Below are 27201 nucleotides of genomic sequence, written 5' to 3' on the forward strand. Positions count from 1 at the left end.
ATAATAATTTTTACATGTGTCGAGTAGTGTAAAAGAAAATAACTCGTATAAAATAATCTCTTCAATGTTTACTAGTTTTCGAGCTAAGGTTCGGTTAAGTTGACGCTTTCCGAATGCGACAATTTGCCTGTCGTGTTACTCAAGAACTCTGTATTGGATTTTAGTGAATTATGATTCATTTTCAGGCTGAATGCGTGTTGTTGATGAAGCTATATAACAATAATGTAACAATTTTTAAAGACTATTTATTCATGTATTAATCATAAATGCAATTTTCATAAAGATTAAACTTACATCGGCTTGAAACTTTTAATTAGTCGTTGACTGCAGTTTCAAGTTTATCTCAAACGTAGAAAAAAATAAATAAATATTTAAGATCTCACTGAGCTTATCTTGCGATGGGCTGCCACGAGACATAATCAGCAGGCGATCGAGAACAGCCTTGTCATGACTCATGCATATCGCCGCTGTTTCTATTTACCTTTTATTGAAGACAAAATAAAAAGATTTATTGATTTTGTTTTTAAACCAATTGCTGAAGAACATGACACAATTTTAATTCTACTTTTCAGAAAAAATAAAACATGATGAAAATTATATTACATTTAAGTTCTGAACACAATGAATAATTACCACCACTAACTAGACAATATTAGCGTCATTTTAAATTTTTATTTGAGAATTTTACTTTGAACGTTTCAGAGCTATGAGTCTCAAACTTGAGTGATTTCATTAGATTATGGTAACTTTGAGAATTTAAAAAAACCAAAAGCTTCTGTTTATTATCACAACTGTGATTTTGCAAAAGATATTAATTTAACTTCCCCTTTAGATGACAGAAAACTGAACCCCACAAAGAACCCATGGAGCCCCGCTGTGCAAAGTGAAATGGAATGGCCCTACAGGGCATTCAAATGGGCTCCCACTTGATCTGTGGTCGAGTCCGTGCAGCATACAGGGGCCGATCAGCAGTGAGCAATTTTCGTGTAAAGCGCTGAGCGATTTCACTCGTTTGTTCAGAGGGGAAGGCCGAAAGTGTCTGCCACTTTTCGGCCAGTCGGCGATGAAAGAATCGTGGCACATGCTCTGCTGTCTTTCTCAAACGATTTTACGGACACTATTCGGTAAAAAAAAATTCATTTTTGCATTACTTATACCTTTATATGTCAGGTTCATGATGATGTGCCCATCATTTCGCTGATGGTCATACTTATTCAGATATTTACATTGGAGTAAGACACTGCGCGAAATTCGAAAAAGTTGGCATCGAAAAATTGGGGTCGCTATGATTTTGTGTTTGTGCAAATTACATAGTTTGTTGTTGTGCATAAAATTTAGCTAAGATATCGTATTTTTCTTTAGAATTGGGTGGAGATCTGTCACCAGTCTCGAGAAAACTGATCTGATGTAGCACACTCATTTGCGACTGCGCTGCTCCAGCGATAAAGCCAGAGTGAAATATCCACAACATTACTGTTATTTCATAAACAGTTTGAGTCATCGAAATGAGATTTTGGCAAATGATAGCACACAAAGTGGAGAGAATTTTGTCATGTGGTTATTACGAAAAACTTCGTTATCTGCCGTGTTATTCCAAGAACGAAAGATTTTTTCGATGAAAGAATGTAATTTTTAAGGGTCATCGATAGCTGGTGCAACGAGAAATGCTATGGGTTTTGGCGCAACATAAGTAAAGATATTACATGTTTATTTTTGTAGCGTGGATGCGCTTTTCAGTATAATATTGACCTTTCGTTTCCTCAGTTCTTAACATACTTGATAAACCAATGTTTCAGAATTCTTTCGCAATTGCGTCTGCACAAAAAAGTGGCAAGGTAACATTGTGCAAACTCCGCTGAGGTTTGGCAAAAGAAGCAAATTTTAACATGGCAACATGAGAAATGTGTAGGTTTTACTCAACGTTCGCCTCTTATGTCGTTTCTCTAAGAGTTATAAATGGTTAAGAAGCAAGGTGGAAATAAATCGCACCATTTTTAGCGGAATTCCTTTTAGATACTGACCAAAGTGGAAGTGACATCTTTTTGAATAGTCACCACACAAGCGTGAGCGTGGAGGGGCTCCACTTAACATTAATAAAAAATGTGAGCGTAGGCTCCAGTTAAGAACGTCACTTCTCCTACAGCAATTTCTCCTACAGCGTCTGCCAGTAACTCCCACACTACAGCTCTCCCCACGCATGCCCTGTCTACTGCGCATCTACGCATCTACCGACCATGGTATTCTGCACCGACTCTACTAACTGAAGGCACCACAACTGCTATGGACTACGGCAAAATTGTTGAGAACCATCTGAATCCCTTCATGCATTATATCTTCTCTGATAGCAATGGCATTTTTCATCAGAATAACTGTTCATGTCACAAGACCGTAACTGTGAATGACAACGAACTTATGTTGATTTCTTGGCCACGACATTCATCTGATCTGGATCATATGGAACTTAGTTATGTCACTATCAGGCACCAGCTCTGAACTCGTAAACCACTGATCCGCAATTTACGGCAGATGCGTAAACATATGGTGCCACTCACCTCCGAAAACCTTCCAAGGATGTGTCGAATCCACTTCAAAAAAATTGGTTCAAATCGCTCTGAGCACTATGGGACTTAACTGCCGAGGTCATCAGTCCCGTAGAACTTAGAACTACTTAAACCTAACTAACCTAAGGACATCACACACATCCATGCCTGAGGCAGGATTCGAACCTGCGACTGTATCGGTCGCGCGGTTCCAGACTGTAGCGCCTAGAACCGCTCGGCCACCCCGGCCGGCTGATAAGTTCACAAAGGTACATGTATCACATTGGAACAACCGAAATAAAATGTTCAAACGTACCTATGTTCTGTATTTTAATTTAAAAATCCTACCTGTTACCAACTGTTCGTCTAAAATTGTGAGCCATATGTTTGTGACTATTACAGCGCCATCTATAACAAAGCGAAAAAAGTGGTCCAACTAAAACATTCATATTTCTTTACGTACTACACGAATATGTAATAAAAATGGGGTTCCTATTTTTTAAAAAACGCAGTTGATATCCGTTTGAGCTATAGCAGCGCCATCTAGCGGGCCAACCATAGCGCCATCTGGTTTCCCCCTTCAAGCTAGACAAGTTTCGTTCTTTGTAGTTTTTTCGTTTGACTCTTATTTCGTGAGATATTTGGCTCGGTCACGATCAATGGACCACCCTGTATAGCCCGACTATCCAACACACACTGCCTGCTACTCTCTTCAAATAAGTAACCTCTCTGGCCAACACTGTGGTCTCAAAAACAAACTCACAAAGAATGTGATTATATCGATACCACAGAGGTCGAGTACATTTATCAAATTCACAACTTCACTCACAATTATGGTCAAAACTTGTTGCAAAATCGAAGGGGCAAATAGGACACTCCCCTTTCACGGTGTTCGTAATCTTTTGGCTCATCAGGGCTAGCTGCTTCCCCTTTAGCCGTTATCACGTTCGCAGATTTTACCTTTGGGTCCCAGCCCTCCGCCTGGCCGGCTGTTGTGCGTGACAAGCTCGTGGAAAACAGAGGTTGATGAAGAGCCCGTCGTTAAATTAACGACTCCCAGCGGCGCTACCAAGCTGCAGGGGCGTGGGCCGCCACAATTGCGATAAGGCGTGGCTGTTGCCGGCCAGCGGCACCCAGGGCAGGGTGTCGATTACAGTACAGCACCGGCGGGGGGCACCGAACCGACGCGGTGCGGTAAGATCTTGCATCTGGCCACGTCTGATTACAGTGTATAGCGCACGTCTTGAAGAAGCGCTAACTGCCAGCAAGTCATTAGTAACGATTATTATTATCTTCATCTACGGAAACTACTATGAAGTGCATGGCAGAGGATACTATCATGGCTTAGTTCTGTGCTATTCACGAACGCACCGCATGAAAAATGGTTGGTTACACACTTCTGTTCACTCTGTAATTAGTCTTGCTTGCTACTGACTTGAACATTTATGGAAACGGAGCGTTAAACGGGCGGCTGTAATATATTTCTAGGTTATTCACTCAAAGCTGGTTCTGCAAACTTTATCAGCAGGCCTCGGCGATAGTTTGTGTCTATCTTCAATCGTCTGCCACTTCATTCTGCTCAGCATTTCCGTGACACTCTTCTGTAAGTCAAAGCTGTGACCATTCGTACCGCCTCCTTCTCTGCATATGCATATTCCTGAACAATTTTCTAGGGCGGGGTGCATTAGTGTTTTGTAAGTGATCTCCCTATACACCAATTCGGTTTTCTTAAGATCCTAACGATTAACAAAATGATTCCACTTGCTTTCTCTTCGACCGAGTCTATGTTATTGTTTCATATCACACCGCTATAAATTGTTAAACCCAGGTATTTGTATGAATAGTAACTCTTTGATTGTAGACATAAGATGTTACGTTTCTTGGTTTGTGAAGTGCACAGTTTTACGCCTCTGAACGTTTAAGGCAGGCTGACATCTATGCGCCACTTTAAAATCAGAACAAGATACGACTGAATATTTGTGCAGCTTTTTCCGGACAGTACCTCATTATGGATAACAGATATGTTACTACTCATATTGTGTGCAAGGTCGTTGATATAAAAACTGGACATTTAGGACTCCAACACACTTATGTGAGGCACCGTCAATGGCTATATCCAACATAACATTCTACTTCCTCACTACCAATAAATCCTCAATCCAGATCAGTCCAAAAAAATGTTCAAATGTGTGCGGAATCTTGTGGGACTTAACTGCTAAGGTCACTAGTCCCCAAGGTTACACACTACTTAACCTAAATTATCTTAAGGACAAACACACACAACCATGCCCGAGGGAGGACTCGAACCTCCGCCAGGACCAGCCGTCAATCCAGATCAGATTCCGCTAGATACCTCACGTGATCGTATTTTCGATAGTAATCGTAGCTGTGATACTGCTTCAAAATGGTTCAAATGGCTCTGAGCACTATGGGACTTTACTGCTGAGGTCATCAGTTCCCTAGAACTTAGAACAACTTAAACCTAACTAACCTAAGGACATCACACACATTCATGGCCGAGGCAGGATTCGACCCTGCGACCCTAGCGGTCGCGCGGTTTCAGACTGTAGCGCCTAGAACCGCTCGGCCACTCCGGCTGGCTGAGATACTGACACCGGGAATCCCCCATAGATGCTTTTCGACACAATCGAAACTTTATAAGATGAAAATAAAGGAACATCTATTTTGGCATATATCCCAACACTCAAAAGTTTCCGAGAAAATGACGGTCAAACATTTGCGTCGCCTAGAACTAAATAGCGAAGTGGCTAAGAGCACAGTTTTGAATGTTTACCCCCTGTATTCAAATCCTATCGTACGGTGATTCATTTCTTTTTTTTTTCTTTTGGTGACGGAAGTATGTAACATCAATACTGTTCGTCATGTCGTGAAATACAGTGGAATGATTGACAAAGGAAATAAGCATTTCAGATCCTATTAAAATGGATTTTACTCTCAAAAATCTTACATAATTAGTAGATACTGAAAATGAAAAACACTTAAGTTTTAGTTTATCAGTTGTTGCTTTGATTTTTACTGTTGTGCTTAAAGATAATCTATGCAGTCCCGGATTATGGACTCTGTTATAAAAAAACAAAATATGAACATTCGGAGCACCCAGAGCAACGTACGGAGAATATTACGCCGTAGTCACATCTTTTATGAGAATATCATTAAGAGAAGCAGCGTCCGTAACGTTGTTAAATACGTTGCGATTTGGCTATAAATCGGCGGTGAACAACGCATTTTCTGAAAACTGCAAATCGATCATGGATCAATGCGAGTATTTTAACTGCATCGCTTCTACCTGCGACTTCACTGTGCTATGTTATGAAAATAGGGCATTTCTGCAATAGGCGAAGGTAATTAATCACTAGCTTGTTTTTCAGTAGTCAAGAAATACTGTATCTGGCTTTCTTGGTCCACAGGTTTCAGGATGCCATGCTCGAAAAGTGTGAACTGGGTTTCATATCCTAACATCATGCTTATGAAACACGTAGTAGCAAAAATATTTAGCTTAAAATACCATCCCTCCAACCGAGTTTGCCGAAGCTTGTTACACCACGTAAATTTCCTATGACGTCCCATGGGAAGAATTTTTTATATTTTTGTAGAACGTATATGTATATTGATACCTACTTGCAAATTATAATGATGTGTCCGACACAGTCTAAGCTTCAATTATTATCCCTAACATTTTTACTAAGAGAGAAAAAATTACATTTGATCCATCCAGAATTAAAGATAGTAATTCCCCACATTTCGGGCTAATGAGCCTTGAAAGTTAACCAGGATCGCTTGATTTTGAATTAATCGAGCTTTCACTCTATGTTGTGTGTCCATTTTGCCAGTCCACGCAAGTTAACATTGACAGTCTCGGTACCTACCACGTTAATTGATTTTGCACTTAAGGGACCTACATACGCACCGACTGACCGAGTAATTTCGTGTGTAGCCTACACACATCCCGACAGACTTCACAGAGCGATTACAGCGCCACACTGTTCGTAACGTTTATTGAGAATTATGAATAGTATGTTCACTGAGATTATGTTCGACGAGATTTTTACATTGTAACAAAAACTGAATGTTTTTTAAGAGGTAACAGAGTCACGAAAATCCGAGAGAAACTTGTGGGCAAAGGAATTGTCAATGCAGGGGAAGAAATTTAAGAGCTGGAAGCCAATGATTTTCGGGATTATTTGTGACTGTACGAAATATTCTTTCGTAGCTGCTGAACGTCGTCAAATCATATTTGACGAGAAATAACACGTCACTACATTACTATGCTAGCCGCTGGCAGAAGTTAGGAGGACCTCAAATTTAGTGCAGTTATATCCCCACCATTACTATCTGTAATGATTCCTGAAAATTGCAAGGTGATTTATAGCTCGCTGAAGACATAATTAATGGTAAAGCAACGTAAATAAAACAAATTATGTTCATGTAAATTTATTAATTTATTTGCGTATGGAGTTTAAAATAAACCGCTCCCTCCCTTTTTTTTCAGAGCCTCCAGTGTTCTGACAGACTGGTTTGATGCGGCCCACCAAGAATTCGCCTGCTGTGTCAGCCTTTCCATCTCAGAGTAGCACTTACATCCAGCGTCTTCAATTATTTGCTGGAAGTATTCCATTCTGTCTCTTCCTCTACAGCTTTTACCCTCTAAAACTCCCTCTGTTACCTTGGAAGTTATTTCGTATGCCTTAACAGGTGTCCTGTTATCCTGTCCCTTCTTCTTGCAGCGTTTTTCATATATTCCTTTACTCGCCGTTTCTGCGGAGAACCTCCTCATTCCTTATCTTATCGGTCCACCTAATTTTTAACATTCTTCTGTAATACTACATCTCAAGTTCGTCGATTCTCTTCTGCTCCGGTTTTTCCACAGTACATGTTTCACTACCATACAATGCTGTGCTCCAAACATACGTTCCCAGAAATTTCTTCCTCAAATTAAGGCCTATGTTTGATACTAGTAGACCTCTTAGCAAGGAATGCCTTTTTCGCCAGTGCTAATCTGCTTTTTATATCCTCTATGCTCCGTCCGTCATGGGTTATTTCGCTACGTAAGTAGCAGAATTTCTGAATTTCGTCTACTTTGTAATCACCAATTCTCATGTTAAGTTTCTCGTTGTTCTCATTTCCGCTGCCCCCTAAAGCTAAAAACTCATTTCGTTTAGGACTGCAAATGGTGGTGGCGCTCACCATCTAATAAATACAGCAACAGATACTTAAGAAATGAAGTATATAGTAACCTCTAGAATTGTAAAAAAGAAGTTCTACACTTTGCTCTTCATTGTAAAATAGCAATTGGCTAGTTTTTTGTTCTAGAACTGCTAACAATGAAGCAGGTATATTTTATGAATAAAAGTCGGTTGACTGTCTTATGTTTTATTTCCGATACGTTTCAAAAGCGAAAACTAGGATGTAATCTACACGTATTTCGGGTTTGAGGGTTCACTTCCGATAAATCTAGAATCTGATATGTCTCTATTTCCAGTAAGTGTCGGAAATAAAACCTAAAAACCGAAATATAGAAGATCGACGGTCTTTTATTTATAAAATATATATCTTTTACTTTCTCTCTCTCCCACATTCTTTAAAAAAATTAAAAAACTTTTTTGCATGTCTGTCGGAATACTCCTCGCACGACGTGTCCTGGGAACATCTGCAGTCCATAAATTTCTCCAGGAACTTTGACATCAAAGTATCGCACGCCTCGCACACTCTCATGTTAGCCACATTTGAACAGTGTCTAGTTCCGCACGCAGTGACAGAAAACGAAGTTTGGTCGGGCGGTTGGTACGACTTCGCTACACGCGGCACAGTTTCTTGGCTGAAGTGCTGGCCGTACCCAACTGACTGCCGACACGTAAAGTTGGTCGGTCGGTTGGCCAAAGCTGTCACACTCGCTCAATTTGTAGGTCGACTCGTGTGTGTGTGTCTGTATGTATGTGTGTGTGTGTGTGTGTCTTTGTGGTGTGTGTACGTGGTGTGTGTATGCGTATGCAGGGCCCTTTAAGTATAACTCGATGTCTTCAGCGTGCATAAAGTATGACAGAATCGACTCACCATACAGTGAGAAGACAGCATGCTGCGAACTACCTGTAACGATTGCGACTTTATTGTCTCATATATGTCGCATTGTTGATGAGGCGCCAGCTATGAGCGAAATTACTGTATTCCACTTGGATATTCACTAATGACTTCGACACTGAAGATTCTAAGAATAGCAATACTTAGGGTCACTACCGCCATTTTGTTTATTATATTATTGTCCAGCGCTGCACAAAAATTCACTGTAAATCTCGGTAGATTGATCACTAAAAATTTTCATACTCTGGGTCACTTGTTTGTTCTCGACGCGGATGTGGTGCTCCGTTTTACGATATAGTCCTCTCATTATCTGTCAGATATTCATCGAATAATCTTGGGGTGGGTATGCTGTCAGAACTCGCTTCCATGATTACGCTGCACTGCGGTTCCCAACGAAATAAAAAAGACGCGGACAAACTAACACTAATCTTCTATGATCAACTGTTGAAAGTTGGAGTTATACATTTGATTATTCTTTCATCAGCTGGATATTATTTTACTCATTATCGCGTACGTTTAATCGAAACCCAGGAAGTCTGCGTGAAAAGAATAAATAATGATGAAATACAAAATTAATAATAACACGTAGAAATGTAACAGTACGTTGCCTTTACAATTAGGTTGGTATTTTTTCCGGATCTGAGGGGTATTAATACATTTTCTATCGAATAAAACTACTTTTTCAACAGCGCTTAATAAGGAATTCCTACACTGAGAAACATAAAATTATATATAGGAGAAACTGAAGAGCATTCAAAATGTTGTAAACCAAGTAGCCACGAAAGGTCTGGGAAAGCAAACAGACTTAGGATAGAGAAAGGCGTTAAGATCTGGACTGAATAAATTCAGGAGGCTATCCAGGAAAAGTATACGGCATAGAATACACTTTAAGGCAATCCTACAAAAGAGAATATGGAAATTATCGGATAAAGAGACACATAGCAAAGAAACTAGCAACGAAGAACCGTCAAGGTTCATGGGATGGATTCATTTCTAACACTGAAAATTATGTATTTGGTCCACAGCCTCTGTCTTAGAAGGTCTCAAGTTGTTTAAAATATTACATAACGAACAAAAAGACACAGTGAAACTAAATTGACGAGGAATCTCGGCGCTCTTGCTAAGGAAACCTTTGGTACGAAAATAATTCCGGGTAAGAGACATATGCAGATGCGCCTCACTGATTATTCAACATTCGCCTTGAGGGGGTTATCGACGGGGTCAGCCTAAAAGAAAAGATAAGCAGCAGATTGGACGGCATAAATGCTCAATGCTGGAAATACATATATACATATTGGATTCACGCGTCTGCTGAATGTCTGCTGGACAGAAGGAAGAATATCTGAGAAGTGGCTAAAAGCGAAGATAATTTCTATATACAAGAAAGGTAACCGGAGTCAAAGTGAAAATTATAGGGATATCAGTTTCCGGTGCAGTACGTTTAAAATATATTTCAGAATGATCAGTAGTAGGCTTAATAGAGTGGTAGGCTCTATCATCAACGAAGAACAGATGGGGTATAGATCGAGCCGCTCAAGGATGGGTGCTATTTTTAAGTAAAGGCATGATTGAGAAAGGAAGGGAATTAAATTCGGAAACTCACATCGCCTTCATTGATTTTCAAAAGTCGATTGACAGCGAGGCTAGAGGCATGTTTTTGGGAATTTTGATCAGAAAAGGTTTATCAGATAACCTAGTAAAGGTGATCAGAAGTCTATAGCAACATAGTACTGTGTTTATTGGTTGGGGTAAGAAGCAAAGAGCAACAGTAAAAACAAATCAAAGACTTTGACAAAGTTGCCGTTCTTTCCCCAAAATTTTTAATATCTATGTGTATGACGTCATAGTCAGACGGAAACAAATTTTAAAGTGTTGTATTATGCCCTCATTGCAGTACAGATTAAGGAGTACTTACGTGCAGGCGATGTTGTTATTGTGCAACAGACAGAAGATAATATACGAAAGTGGTTAGACATCTTAATAAATGTAGCAGACGAATATGGCCTAATAAAATTTCCACATGGATCAAAAGAAATGGTACTTCTAGGAAAAACATGGTAAGATCCAAAACTGAGATAAAACGCAAAATATTAGAACAGATATCAACCTTTCATTATCTCGGATGTAAAATATCCCCAATAATAGATCTGCGGCATACAAATTTTATGAATTTAAACATATAAGTTTATGTTTGAGGGCGCTGCTGTAACGTACATGCAACGTAGCGCGACTCCAATACGGATATATATGCACCGATATGTAGACAAGGGAGCAGTGTGGCATTCGTGTCATTCCCCCGAGGTGCGTACCGTAAATGCGAAAACGTGAACTGTGGCGACGTTCTTACCAAACGTGTCAAAACTGGACGAATGTGCTGTTATTCTTTTCTTGGCTGCCGAAGGACAAACACCGATAGATATCCACTGGAGAATGAAAAATGTGTATGGAGCAGCATGTCTGTTGAAAACCCCATTGTGGAATGGTGCGCCAAGTTCGTGCTGGTCACGATACGGCACAAGGCGCAGGCCGATATGGTACGCCAGCCTCAACTTGGAGACTCAAACGGGAGACACTCGGGCACCCGCCCTATGGTCTTGATCTCTCTATATGCAAATATCTAGCCTTCGATCCCTTAGAAAAGGCCTTGAAGGATCGACGATTCCTGTCTGACAAAGATGTGCAGCAGGCAGTTACGGCCTCTTTCACACAGCGAGACACTGTGTTTCACGAAACGGGGAAATTAAAACTGATGCGTCGGTGGGACGATTGCCTCAATGTTTACGGCGATTTTGCCTGACTGACATAACGATTCTGGACTGTACGGTCTGCTACATCTACATCTTCATCATACTCCGAAAGCCACCTAATGATGTACGGCCGAGGGTACTTACTGTACGACTAAATGAGCCCTCCAACCCTGTTCCACTCGCGAACAGCACATGGAAAGAATGATGGTTGGTAAGCCTCTGTACTGATTCTAATTTCTCGATTTTTGTCCTCATGGTCATTACTCGAGACGTATGTAGGGGGATGTAACATGTTGTCTGACTCTTCCCAGGAAGTTCTCTCTCGAAATTTCAATAGTAAATCTCTCAGAGATATACGACGCCTCTCTTGTAACGTCTGCCAATGGAGTTCGGTGAGCATCTCAGTAACCCTCTCTTGCTGACACTTTGTTGAATCTTCGCTATCTCTTTTATCATTCCTATCTGGTATGGATCCCAGATAGATTAACCATACTCAAGAATGGGTCGAACAAGTGCCTTATAAGCCAATATCGAACGGAAAGTTTTTGATTACCCCCTATACGAGGTGAACATGAATAAAACCGACAAACTGCAGGGACGAATTCCTGACTATAAATAGAGGAAAAGAGGTCCTATGAACATGTTTCCGGAGATGGACGACGTGCGTGCAACGTCAAGAAATCGTCCTAGAACACAGTACAGCGCTGCATCGCATCCAAGTCACAACAGATGTCCAAAGTGGCCTCCATGGGATGCAGTGCAATACAGGATACACACACTCGTACTTTACCTTACATGATGTTGGCGGGCCACTTGCCTGGAGCTTGCACTAGGTTTCGTCCTAGTATCCTGTAGAGCCTGATCCTCCAAATCTGGTGCACAGACAGTCCACCGCCTCTCTGCGTGTTCGTCTGTTTCAAAGGACACATGATCACAGAAAGGCCCGAAATAATCTAAAAATGCTTTGTGACGTAGTTGGTGTCTGTGAAGACACTTGATTTGGAGTAGCCATGCTGCCTCTCAACTGTTTCCATATGCTTGAAGGTACACAAAGACCATCTCGGCCTGTTCCCAACATGAATACTAAACCATTCTACTGCTTACAGTACACTGCGTCAAATCACGCAGCCTGCAACACACAAGGAACACACGGCCAGAGGAACTGTCATTGGAAACTGTCATTCGTCAGCACCATCTACCGTAGCCACGATGCATTTCCAAACACGTCCTTTCTTCCTCTATTTCCAGTCAGGAATCCGTACCCACAGTTTATCGCTTTTATTAATGTTCACCCTTTACATATGGAACGATTCATAGAACTTTGAAACACAAAATCAGAAAGGAAACTAACCTTAAAGCTTATAAAACAATGGCTCTATCTGTAGTATGGAGCTGAGGCATGGACGCTCTCGAAGAAAGACAGATCGAAAATTACGCCAGCTAGGATGAAATTTCTCAGGGTAGTTAAAGGCTACACACCGGACTGACAAAGTATGAAACACGTAAATAAGACAAGCGCTACAGATTTTCGATTTGAAAAGCAAAACTAAAAAACAAAATATAAAGTCAGTTGGTGTGAGCATTTAGAAAGAATGTAGCAAGATCGTGTGTGCTTCAATCGCTAGGAATTACAAGACCACTGCATAGCGAAGAATCGGACGTTCGACGATAAGGTAGAAGACGGTTTTCGTAACAGGCTGTGTAGCCTATTCCATGACACGAATATACTGAGGATAACTAATTCTTAGATAACCACGTCAAGCGCTATATTATACACTGAATAATACTATCCGCTAAATCATTAATGAATAAAATGAACAGTAATGGGCTTATTACACTTCCTTCAAGCTGAACACATTCTTTCGGTTATACACTAAAACGCCAGAGGTATAGGCATGAGTGTTCAAATACAGAGATTGTTAACAGGGAGAATACGGCGCGGCAGCCGGCAAGGCAAATATAAGACAGCAAATGTCTGGCGCAGTTGTTAGATCGGTTACTGCTGCCACACTGTCAAGAGTTAAGTGAGTTTCGGGAGGACGACGGTTCAATCCCGCGTCCGGCCATCCAGATTTAGGTCTTCCGTGATTTCCCTAAATCACTCCAGGCAAATGCCGGGATGGTTCCTCTGAAAGGGCATGGCCGACTACCTTCCCCATCCTTCCCTAATCCGATGAGACCGATGACCACGCTGTCTGGTCTCCTTCCCCAAACAACCAGCCAACCAACCAAGTGAGTCTCAACGTGGTGTTATACTCGGCGCACGAGCAGGGGGACACAGCATCTCCGAGGTAGTGACGAAGTGAGGATTTTCCCGTACGACCATTTGACGAGTGCACTGTGAATATCAGGAATCCGGTAAAACATCAAATCTTCGAAATCGCTGCGGCCGGAAAAAGATTCTGCAAGAACGGGACCAACAATGACTGAAGAGAATTGTTCGACGTCACAGAAGGGCAACTTTTACGCAAATTGCTGTAGATTTCAGTGCTGGACCATCAACAAGTGCCAGCGTGCGAACCATTCAGTGAAATATCATCGATACGGCCTTTCGCATCCGAAGGCCCACTCGTGTACCCTTGGGGACTGCACGACACAAAACTTCACGCCTCGCCTGGGCCTGCCAGCACCAACTGGAAACATATTGTCTAGTCTGCCAAGTCTTCTTTCAAATTGTATCGATGAAATGGACGTGTACGGGCATGGAAATAGCCTCATGAATCCATGGACCCTGCATGTCAGCAGGTGACTGTTCAAGCTGGTGTCAGGCGTGTGCCGTTGGAGTAATATGGGACCCCTGATACGTCTAGATAAGACTCTGACAGCTGACACGTGCGTGAGCATCCTGTCTTAACACCTGTATTCATTCGTGTCCATTGTGCATTCCGACGGACTTTGGCAATTCCCGTAGAACAATGTGACATTCCACACATCCAGAATTGCAATTGAGTGGCTCCAGGAACACTCTTCTGAGTTTAAACACTTCCGCTGGCCACCAAAATCCCCAGACAAGATGATTATTGAGCATATCTGGGATGAATTGTAACGTGCCACAACGTGCCACTCCTTTGTATCTTAAGGATTTATGGAAAGCCCTGCAGGATTCATAGTGTCATTTGCCTCCAGCGCTACTTCAGACATAAGTCGAGTCCATGCCACGTCGTGTTGCGGCACTTCTGCATGCTCGCGGGGGCCCTAAACAATTTTAGGCAGGTGTACCAGCTTCTTTGGCTCTTCAGTGTGTATTGCAGCTTCATGTCACACGGGTAGCATCATTACCTGTTTTGATTTATTAGAAATTGCATACACCATCACATTTGTCGGTGGGCACCGTTTACGCCCTTTTAGCAAGTGTCTAATATACCTATACCAGTGGCGGCCGAGGTGGTCGAGCGGTTCTAGGCGCTACAGTCTGGAACGGTGCGACCGCTACGGTCGCAGGTTCGAATCCTGCCTCGGGCATGGATGTGTGTGATGTCCTTAGGTTGGTTAGGTTTACGTAGTTCTAAGTTCTAGGGGACTGATGACCTTAGAAGTTAAGCCCCATAGTGCTCAGAGCCATTTGAACCATTTTAACCTATACCAGTAGTTACGTAATTTTTTGTCAGTTTTGTCAATTTTGAGTAGGCTATATCTCGCTATTAGTTTTGTAATGTGAACATTTTAATCTTATATATGAGAATTTAAAATTAAGAACTTAGTACTATTACGTAGTTAACCGTAGCCTTCATTTACGCACATCAAAAAAAGTTTTGCATCACCTGGGTTCCGAGAGTTCTGAAATCTGTACAGATAATTCGAATAGAGATCAACATAAACATCATTTCCGCCCTTTTCATTGCTCATGAAAACCACACATTGCATGTTGTACCACCATACAGCGAAACCTTCAGAGGATGTGCTTCAGATTGCCGTACACACCGGTACCTCTAATACCCAGTAGCACGTGCTCTTGCATTGGTTCATGCCTGTATTCGTCGTGGCATACTATACCACAAGTTCGTTAAGGATCGTGGGTCCAAATTGTCCAACTCCTCAACGGCGATTCGGGGTAGATCCCTCAGAGTGGTTGATGGGTCACGTCCTCCATAAACAGCCCTTTTCAATCTATCCCAGGCATTGTCGATAGGGTTCATGTCTGGAGAACATGCTGGCCACTCTAGTCGAGCGATGTAGTTATCCTGAAGGAAATCATTCACAAGATGTGCACAATGGAGGCGCGATTGTCGCCCATGAAGACGAATGCCTCGCCAATATGCTGCCGATATGGTTGCACTATCAGTCGGAGGATGGCATTCACGTATGGTACAGCCGTTACGGCGCCTTCCATGACCACCAGCAGCGTACGTCGTCCCCACATAATGCCACCCAAAACAGCAGGGAACCTCCACCTTGCTGCACTGGCTGGACAGTGTGTCCAAGGCGTTCAGCCTGGCCGGGTTGCCTCCAAACACATCTACGATGATTGTCTGGTTGAAGGCATATGCGACACTCATCGGTGAAGAGAACGTAATTCCAATCCCTAAAGGTCCATTCGGCATGTAGCTGGGCCCATCTGTACCGCGCTGCATGATGTCGTGGTTGCAAAGATGGACTTTGCCATTTACGTCGGGAGTGAAGCTGCTCATCACGGAGACTGTTGTGCACAGTTTGAGTCATAACACGACGTCCTGAAGCTGCACGAAAATCATTATTCAACATGGTGGCGTTGCTTTCAGGGTTCGTCCGAGCCATAATCCGTAGGTAGTGGTCGTCCACTGCAGTAGTAGCCCTTGGTGGCCTGAGCAGAGCATGCCATCGACAGTTCCTGTCTCTCTGTATCCCCTCCATGTCCGAACGACATCGCTTTGGTTCTCGCCGAGAACAACATCGCTTTGGTTCACTCCGAGGTTCCCGGACACTGCCCTTGTTGAGAGCCATTCCTGACGCACAGTAACAATGCGGACGCGATCGAACCGCGGTACTGATCGTCTAGGCATGGTTGAAATACAAACAACACGAGCCGTGTACCTCCTTCCTGGCGGAATGAGTGGAACTAATCGGCTGTCGGACCCCTCCATCTAATAGGCGCTGCTCATGCACGGTTGTTTACATCTTTGGGTGGGTTTAGTGACATCTCTGAACAGTGAAAGGGACTGTGTCTGTGACACAATATCCACAGTCAACGTCTATCTTCAGGAGTTCTGGGAACCAGGGTGATGCAAAACTTTTTTTTATGTGTGTATAACGATCAGGGCGAAGATAATTTGTGGTGTTTACATTGAATTCGCCTTTCCTGGCTTGTTCTGTTGTGCTTTGATGAGTAACATTTCAACTGATCCAAGTGCGTGTAGTTATGGGTAGAACTTAGTTTCATTTTGTAATTCAATATCCTGGTATTTTACCATCCCTCCTTTTCTTCCTTTTCAAACAATTCTTCTGATGATAACTAGCTCGCAGACTCCTCTGTTACTGCCACCCACCTCTGTAATAAGCTGTCCTGCACTCTGCGCCAATCAATCCCGTGTTGCTTTTAAGAAAAAGTTGTAGCACTTCCTTCTCTCAGTCTCATAACGTTTCCCCAAAACTTGATATATTTGCCCAGATCTCCACTCTGTCAAACAGTAAAGCAAATGCTCCCACCTTTTCTCAGTTACGCTTCTCTCATTTTTTATCTTTCAGTCACAAATGTTCCCTCCATGTGTTTTATCACGTGCCTCTTTATCTCCCTTTTCCACAAGTCTTCTTACATCGATTGCTGCTAGCACTCATTGCTTAAATCTACATTCACACACTTTGTAATTATTGTTGCACTCCTGATGAACGAATATAAACTGTGTGTTTTCCCGCAGTACAATAGTTTCCACATGTATTCGACGTTGGATGTTACTTACAACATGCTTGTCATAGTACAAGTAATGCAAAATACATAAAAAGGGAACTGATGACAGACATCTAACCAGGTCAAATAAATCAATCTGTATACATAAAAGGAAATGTTGCAAGTCGTCGCGCTGGCCGCTGTGACCGAGTGGTTCTAGGTGCTTCAGTCCGGAACAGCGCTGCTGCTACGGTCACTGGTTCGAATTCTGCCTCGGGCTTGGATGTGTTGATGTCCTTAGGTTAGTTAGGTTTAAGTAGTTGTAAGTCTAGGGGACTGATGACCTCAGATGTTAAGTCCCATAGTGGTTAGAACCATTTGAATCAAGTTGTCGTTTGCTTTAATCATAAATATATATCGGAGTGACGCTAAATGTTATTATCTTTACATAATGAAAAGTATTATCTTCTCAATGACCTTCAAATCGTGAGCTACACCATTAGCTTTTATGCATGAAATTGGTGAATTTGCTCATGGCACTTTTGTTGTCTATGCTTGCGGTTACTTTCAGAACTCAAATCAATAATCAAATTAATTAATTTAATAAGATTGGAACATAAATTGCTGGTGTAGCCGTGTACGACCACAGTAAAATAAAAACAGTGAATAGTTGAGGGAGTATGAATGAGAGCAGTGGTGTATTTAAGTTTACAAATTAATGACCAGTTTTATTGATCCTTTTGTAACTACAACTAACTGAAAAATCTTACACAAAAATGATAAAGATAAACCAGGAAAGGAACGGTGTTTGATTGGCAAAGCGTATGTTGGAATGGAAGCTAATAAAATTCTCCCCTGAATTAATCATTTTTTCAACGCAGTCTTTATTTACATGAATTCACTGTGAGGTCCAACTCTGTTCAGATGGAATCAACTACGACCAAGTATATCACAAACATGGTTCACCTGAGAACAGAGAGTTGTGAATATCATTTAATAACTCTATGCCGGTGAAGCAGTATTTTAGCCTTTCACTTTGATTCAGGCGACAGCAGAATATCGTCTCAGAGCGACCGACGAGCGGCGCGCTGCAGCAGCTGCAATATTCTGACGCGTCCTCGAAAAATTGCAAACTACGAGGTCTGGCCTTCTGATTATCAGAAAGCGGGAAACTTCTTTATCAGAGCCCTGAAATCCCAGCAGATTTCAGTGCGAGGCGCATCTGTTACCTAGTCTGGCCAAGTCAATTTGACTCGTAGGTAAGACAGTGCGTGCTGGAATTGTCAAAATGTCGGACGGCCGACTCAGGACCATTAAGTTTACGCTCATGGCACACGATATGTCCAAGATGATATGCAGTTCTACTGCTGGTACAGTTGGAACTACCTCTGGCTCGTAGTCCACCACAAGATACAGACCACAAGTGTCACCCACCAGGGAAAGATCTGATGTTCTCCATCAGGGGAGGAGCAGAAGGCGACGAAAGGCAAAGAATTACAATCACTTTCTACCAAGCCTCGGTGTGGGAGCTGAATTAGCAAAAACATTCGCTCTCTGCACAAACCAATCGAACTACATTATACTCAATGAATCTGCCCTCTTGACTGTTGTGTTGGCCTGGTAGCCAACCCAGACACAGCACCAGGGTTTCCTTGTTGGGGGAGCAAGCCTCCACTTTGCATATCCTAGGAGGAGCCAGTCAGAGACTCCATATCTCTCTCGTCTAAAAAAGGAGATTTTAGACTAGGGAGGCGTCATTTTCACCGTTAGCATGGCGATGTTTCTGCAGAAAATTTATCTAGATGGGACCACAATCCCTCATTTATGGAGAGATCTGATCTTTCCATACCATCCATTTCCAGTTTCGGAAAGAAAACTGTTAAGCTTCCCAGGCAGTCGTGCCCATGAAGTATGTATATTTTTTGCCGTTCGCTAAAAGAACCTGGCTACCTCCTGGCGCGTCAGGGGAGTTACTGTCTTGCCACCACGAAACACGTGCGCCAGCCGCTCTGTCTGTATCGTCCCACACCTAACATGAGAATGCACACAGTTTAATGACCTTCCCACAGTTTGCACAAAGGCTCAGTTTACAGAAGTGTCTCTTAAATCTCTTCCTCCCCCCACTTTCCGCAAACTGGCCGCCTTCACGACGGACTGACGCCTGGCCCAGGTAAAGTGCTTTGAACCAGCAACCTCCGACCACAAGAGGAAAGAAGAGAGTGCTATGGCCAGATGTCCCTCTGCAAGTACTATCCACTGAGTGCTGCTTCCCAGAATCACTCACACAACCTGATCGCTACACTCAGAATTAATGGTCCCCAATCCGTCTGTCTCTTCCTGTTCACCGTTACTTCTACTACGGCCACTCAGTTACAAGTTCTCTACAGGTTATAGAAGCAGTTATAAGAACATTCTGCCCACAATTTCTTCCTGCAGAAAAGTTATGAATCACACGTATCAAATGTAGTGCTGGGGAACAGTGAGATCATGACCTAAAATATGAACGTTAATCTTACAGACAATGTTGTTAAAGTGAGAGAGTGCTGCGCCACCTCTCAATGTCCTGACTGGTTCAATGAGTCGTCATCGCCCAGCCCAAACCTCCAAGGATAGAATCTTAAAATTTGGACAGGGTTTTGATCGTATGCTGCAGGCATCGATTACAAGGGGTTTGCGAAATTTCACCTCTAATTGAGTGAAATAAGGTTTTTGAAAATGTGTCGAAATTAAGGCAATTTTGAAGCTAGAACAACGAAAATTGGTAATTGGTTTCTCAGTCAGAAATTAAATAAATATTTGTTTAAATTTTTTTTAAATTACGGCACTAATGGAGTTAAATACGAGGAGGATGACCTTTTTTAAAACTAAATCGTTACTAAAGCTAACTCTATGAAAATTTGTGTCTGAATTTGGTTATAAAGAAAGAATATGTGGCCTGGGATCAAAGGTTCTAGGGAAATTTCACCACGAGAACTCGAAAGGCAGGATTAACAGAAACCTCTGACACCGGTCACCAGAATCGCTTTTTAGTTAGCAGTACATTGGGAAAAGTCCATCCTAATGTGGCCTTAATTAGTGTGAAGAGTTTGGAAGATACTGTGATTTGTGAACTAAAACAAAGAAAGCTATTTAACAGTCACCACAACAGATCGATTTTGTCAGAGTTGCACAGAAAAAAACGGACCTTTACTACACTAAGTGTTCATTAGGCCTAATATTTGTTTATAAAATTATTTTTGTGGTAATTACGACGCAAAAATAAACATTACTGTTGACAAAAAAAATGCCACATTTAAATGCGATTTCATGTACAGGAATATCCGTTCGAGATAAGAGAATTCAGTACGAGGTGTAAGACTGGCGCTAACAACTACAGAAAAACTTACCCGATTTGTCTCTTTTTTTAAGTACGTATATCATATTAAATTAAACCCATTGGAATACTTTAATCATGTAAAGACTGGCAGCCATCTAAATGGTCATTAACACTTTAATTAAATTTTAATATCCTGTCTATACTTTAGTTTGCGTAAACTACACTCCTGGAAATTGAAATAAGAACACCGTGAATTCATTGTCCCAGGAAGGGGAAACTTTATTGACACATTCCTAGGGGTCAGATACATCACATGATCACACTGACAGAACCACAGGCACATAGACACAGGCAACAGAGCATGCACAATGTCGGCACTAGTACAGTGTATATCCACCTTTCGCAGCAATGCAGGCTGCTATTCTCCCATGGAGACGATCGTAGAGATGCTGGATGTAGTCCTGTGGAACGGCTTGCCATGCCATTTCCACCTGGCGCCTCAGTTGGACCAGCGTTCGTGCTGGACGTGCAGACCGCGTGAGACGACGCTTCATCCAGTCCCAAACATGCTCAATGGGGGACAGATCCGGAGATCTTGCTGGCCAGGGTAGTTGACTTACACCTTCTAGAGCACGTTGGGTGGCACGGGATACATGCGGACGTGCATTGTCCTGTTGGAACAGCAAGTTCCCTTGCCGGTCTAGGAATGGTAGAACGATGGGTTCGATGACGGTTTGGATGTACCGTGCACTATTCAGTGTCCCCTCGACGATCACCAGTGGTGTACGGCCAGTGTAGGAGATCGCTCCCCACACCATGATGCCGGGTGTTGGCCCTGTGTGCCTCGGTCGTATGCAGTCCTGATTGTGGCGCTCACCTGCACGGCGCCAAACACGCATACGACCATCATTGGCACCAAGGCAGAAGCGACTCTCATCGCTGAAGACGACACGTCTCCATTCGTCCCTCCATTCACGCCTGTCGCGACACCACTGGAGGCGGGCTGCACGATGTTGGGGCGTGAGCGGAAGACGGCCTAACGGTGTGCGGGACCGTAGCCCAGCTTCATGGAGACGGTTGCGAATGGTCCTCGCCGATACCCCAGGAGCAACAGTGTCCCTAATTTGCTGGGAAGTGGCGGTGCGGTCCCCTACGGCACTGCGTAGGATCCTACGGTCTTGGCGTGCATCCGTGCGTCGCTGCGGTCCGGTCCCAGGTCGACGGGCACGTGCACCTTCCGCCGACCACTGGCGACAACATCGATGTACTGTGGAGACCTCACGCCCCACGTGTTGAGCAATTCGGCGGTACGTCCACCCGGCCTCCCGCATGCCCACTATACGCCCTCGCTCAAAGTCCGTCAACTGCACATACGGTTCACGTCCACGCTGTCGCGGCATGCTACCAGTGTTAAAGACTGCGATGGAGCTCCGTATGCCACGGCAAACTGGCTGACACTGACGGCGGCGGTGCACAAATGCTGCGCAGCTAGCGCCATTCGACGGCCAACACCGCGGTTCCTGGTGTGTCCGCTGTGCCGTGCGTGTGATCATTGCTTGTACAGCCCTCTCGCAGTGTCCGGAGCAAGTATGGTGGGTCTGACACACTGGTGTCAATGTGTTCTTTTTTCCATTTCCAGGAGTGTAAATACACTGTTTGCACAATGTTTAGACTTGCACACGAGCAATGGGCGTAACACAAATTCCATTAGAGAAAAATAAAAAAAACTCTATGCAGACCATACAGTCAACATGAGCGAAGCAGCAGGCGCTAAGCTGACTATACATACATATTTTAAAAATAGACACTTTAGTCATCCAGCAATTTAGAATGAGAGCACTTAATGACTTGTAGCAAACTTCACACACAATTTCAAAACTTTACGAAACTTTTTGTTGTTTTTGTTGTTGAAAACCACCCACACCATGATGAAAGGAAAAAAGTTTATACCTTACTATCTTTTCACCGTTCACTGTCCTATGAAGCATGACGTTTTAAGTTATTACTTCTGTGCTACTACGTATACACGCGACACATATTTGATGCAGTATTCACATACACCACTGAATGTACCATCAAAGTTATATTATTGTCCGACGTGTAGTTCAGGAGATATGACGTCAAATACCGAAAAACTGCAGCATCATGCTTGGTGATTTAATTTATTACTACTTTGCTACGAACTCTATTTCCAGCACATTTCGCAGTCGGTAGTCACATGTGTCACTCGATGTGTCGGAAAAATTATATCATTGTACAGCACATCGTTCATGAAATATGACGCCAGAAACATTGAGCTGAAAATGAAATTCCATGGCAAAATTCGCTAGAAATGCAGGTGAAATATGTGTAGAACATATGTGAAATATGTTAGATAGATGTGAAATATATCTGACATGTGCGTACATGGGCAAAGCCTTGGGTAAAAGACTCATCCTAAACCAAAATGTCAACTAAATTGGATACAGATATTAATTACGATCTGGAAATAAATATTATGGGGGTAAAAACCAGCAGACTCCTATTGGGGTGAGCGTGGTAATGTGGAGAGAGAACGGCGAGGAGGAGATGAACAGACAGCGAGAGGGGGGGGGGGGAGGAGTGGACACACATAGGTGGGATGTGGAGATGGACACACACACACACACACACACACACACACACACACACAGAGAGAGAGAGAGAGAGAGAGAGAGAGAGAGAGAGAGAGACAGAGAGGGTGGCGGAATGGGGAATGGATAGGGAGAGGGGTGAGAAGGGCATAGACAGACAAAGAAAACAGGAGGGTAGAGAGGGGGTGGAGGACGAGATGAACAGAGAAAGAGGAGGAGATGCACAGCGAGAAGGGGAGGGGGGGGATTGACAGAGAGAGGAGGGAGGAGGAGATGGACACAGGAAGAAGCAGCAGATCGGCATAGGGGGGGGGGGGCATTTTGACATAGAGAGGGGAAGGAGTAGACAAACAGAGAGTGGCAGGAGGAAATGGACAGAGTGGGAGGGGTGGACCAGTTGGATAAAGAGAGAGGTGGGGCAGATGGGGAGGAGAGGGGGGATGTAGGATGAGATGGACAGAGAAAGGGGAAGAAAAAGATAGACTAGTAGAAGACTGGAATAATATCCGGGCAACACAGTGAACTCAGCTTGTATACAAATAATTCGAAACTAGTAATGATACTATTCATACTTTGCTTTAGTTCACAAATTACAATACCTTCTCCTCTAAGGAGAAGTACCTAGGTCCTACATCATATTTTACTTCTGTTTGTGTTGCAGACTTTTTTCCAACACAATGTACAGAGTTCTGGTCGCCCATCGAGTGACGATTCACCTCAGCAATACCTGTGTGGCACTAAGTTGTTACTACTGCACGTAGGGGCTCTGCGGCGCTAATTGTGTTCTTGTTTGTTGTTTTTCCCTGTTGTGACGCTTCGTCTTTCTTCGTGCCCCCACAGGCTGGTGCTCTGAGGACGAAGAGCGGCTGGTGCGCGACCTGTTCCGTGGATACAACAAGCTCATCCGGCCCGTGCAGAACATGACGCAGAAGGTGGAGGTGCGCTTCGGACTCGCTTTCGTTCAGCTCATCAACGTGGTGAGTACCGACCTGAGTCACGCTGGCACTGTCTGGACCTGCTGTTGCGGAAGAGTGTGTCCCCTCATCAACGAAACCGCACACGTCATTCTCGGCACCTCTTAACGCTGTTACTCATTGATGAGTCGAAACATTATGACCACCTACTTACCAGTGTATTAGCTCACCTTAGGATCGAAACACAGAGCCGATTCTAATCGGCATGGATTCGACGAGTTCCTAGTAGGCTTCCGTGGGGTTGTGGCATTAAATATTTATGCTTTGTTCACGCAGTTGCCACAAATTACAGCCATGGGGTTCATATCAGGCAAATCTCATGGACGAGAGATCAATTTCCCGCAGTTATGCTGCTCAAACCACTGCAACACGATTGTGGCCATGTGAGGCTGACAGTTATGCTCCCTGAACGGATGCTGATGGTCACTGCTGTCATGGCGCCTTCCATTACTGCCACAGATTCCAATGATGGCCAGGTGAATGTTACCGAAAGCATAATACTGCCCTCATCATCCTGCGCCGGTGTCGCAGTGCCTATTTGGAGCAGCCGTTGACAGCCGGACCAGGAATCGACCTGGTGTATCAAGAAACGTGACTCATTCAAACATATTATGTTCCCATGGCCATTCCAGTTGAAACTGAAGATGTCGTTTGGTCAACATGGAAACAAATACGAGTCGACTGTTGCGGACAGCTTACTTGTGACAGCACTGTACTCTGTAGTCATATCTGCCACACATCGCCTACTGTCCTCCTTTACAGAACGAAAACTCCCACGACCTCCACACAGTTTTACGAGGCGAGGACGTCGAGCACCTTGTGCTCTTCGTGGTTTCTCTGCCCTTCAACCAACTTCCATAGCTGCTCATCACTTAAGCACGAGAACAGCCAACCGTTTTCGTCGTTTGCGAGATGCTCATTGGCAGACGCTGGGCCACAACAATCTGTCCTTCATCATAATCGCCACCAGGCGTCATTCAGTCTCACGGTTGGCAGTGGTCATAATGTTTCAACTCATCGGTGTACGTCCTCATTATACAAAAAAGCACTAATCAAGTAGGACCAGCAACGCTATCAGATTGTTTGCAGACGATGTTGTCGTTCACAGAAAATTAACGTCAATGGATAATCGCAAGTAAATGCAAGACTTGGGCAAGATTATATATGGTCTGATGATGACAGCCCTCTTTGAGTGTCGATAAATACAGCACAACACAATGCCTAAGGCAAAGAGAAACAAATTGAAGGTGTCAGATTACGAGATAAATACCCTCTGTACCACGTCACATCGTGTAAGTATCGACGGGAACCACTAAGCAGTGACATGAGTACCTCTTGTATAGTTTCTCGCGCAGAGCGATAGCTGGAGAGACAGGGTAGCGAACCAGACTTAAATCTTACCCCGCGGGAGATTAACGACCGCTGCTCTGCTACACCGATCTTCTCAAGTGTAGTGTTCAAGTGGTTTTCCAGGTAATTACTGGGCTGGTCTTCAATAACAGCCCCACCAAATACGATCCCGTATACAAACAGCTACAATACGATAACACGCAGAACAAATATCAAACGATTCATGGTCTAATAGCGCAGGCGATTTCCCATCCTTATCTTAAGAGACCATTATGGCATCCGACCATAAAGCGAAAATACGTTTTTCTACTCATGGAAACAGCGAACACCGTATGACGCAAGAAACGGGACGAACAACATTACTGAGGGCGAAAAATATGGCTTACACCTATTGCAAGGGTTCTGGGAACTCTCACTGCATTTATAAAGAAATACTGCACGCTAGTGTGATCAATGCTATTGTTCCGGCATGTGGAGAGTATCAACCAGTCATGACAACAGAAAACAAAACAAAAAATAGAGCCGCAATGCTAGGATCGTAACAATCCGGGACACCCTAAACGAAAGCGTAGCAGATATGTTTTGGAGGAAATGGGATTTATTTCTCGTGCAGCCCTGTTGAGTAAATTTAGAGAATCAGTATTCGTGGAAAACGTGATAGCATTCTAATGCAACCGTCGTGTATCTCGCATAGGGATAACGAGAACAAGATAAGAGATCTTAAAGGGTGATCATAAACATTACCTACCAAAAAAGTGAAACACCCAGGAGGCACGGCGGGATGTCAGGTCACTCCGTTCATGCACACACCGTCTGCGGGTACATCAACGATTACACTTGCAATTCAGTGTGAGAGATAGAACGGCAGGCAGAAGGCATTAGGATTGCTCACGTTTAGTGTTGTTAACAGACTTTGTTGTATATAAAAGCGGCGTGAACAGCGTCAGAGCTTGAATGACCAATGTGAAGGACACGGAGATGTCATGTACTCTTGTGAGACAGCGTTATCAGCATCTGGCAGAGAAAGGCGTGTCACTGTCGAACTCGATTTGGTCGGTTTATCGCAAACCCTTCACATTTGCTCGTGTCATCCGTGAACATTCTGTGTCATTACACACCACTGGTCGTAGACACGCAGCAGCCGGACTATAGAATTACCATGCCAGCACCGACGGTGTGTTTGGAGTGGTATATGACCGGGAAATGTGGATTGCTGATGAATGGCGTCGCATTGTATTCAGTGACGAATCGTGGCCCTTGACTGTCACGGATGACCACCGTCGGCGAGTATGATGACGACCTGGGGTGAGGTCCCCTTCTGCCGCTGTTTTGGAGAGGCACAACCGTGTAACTCCTAGTGTCATGGTGCGGTGAACCGCGGGATACGACTTCAGATCACGGCTGATGGGGACTTCCTGTGTCCTCATGTGTTACCTCTCATACGACGGTACAGTAATGCCATTTTTCACCAGGACAGTTGTCGTGTACACCAGGCATGTGTCTCCATGAACTGTCTGCTGATGTTGAGGTGCTCCCGCGTGCAGCGAGATCCCGGGATATGCCCACTCCGTCATGTCGCCAATGTCCAGGATATCAAGGACCAGTTACAACAGTTTAGAATTATATTACTACCTTCAGCTGCTAACAGGCGTTGATATATATCAACAGGGACAGGTGAAAATGTGTGCCCCGACCGGGACTCGAACCTGGGATCTCCTGCTTACATGGAAGACGCTCTATCCATCTGAGCTACCGAGGGCACAGAG

At 43.6% G+C, this 27201-nt stretch overlaps 1 protein-coding gene across 1 annotated transcript in view; it reads left to right on the forward strand.

The window, feature by feature from the left end:
• LOC126191401 (acetylcholine receptor subunit beta-like 1) overlaps window positions 1-27201 on the forward strand; it is an 895743-nt gene that overhangs the window by 253602 nt on the left and 614940 nt on the right. Inside the window, exon 2 of the mRNA XM_049932266.1 lies at window positions 23952-24088. Within this exon, the coding sequence (XP_049788223.1) occupies window positions 23952-24088 (137 nt within the window). The remainder of the gene's footprint in view (window positions 1-23951; window positions 24089-27201) is intronic.

The sequence above is a fragment of the Schistocerca cancellata genome, chromosome 6, assembly GCF_023864275.1.
Source record: "Schistocerca cancellata isolate TAMUIC-IGC-003103 chromosome 6, iqSchCanc2.1, whole genome shotgun sequence".
In the NCBI taxonomy this organism is placed as follows: domain Eukaryota; kingdom Metazoa; phylum Arthropoda; class Insecta; order Orthoptera; family Acrididae; genus Schistocerca; species Schistocerca cancellata.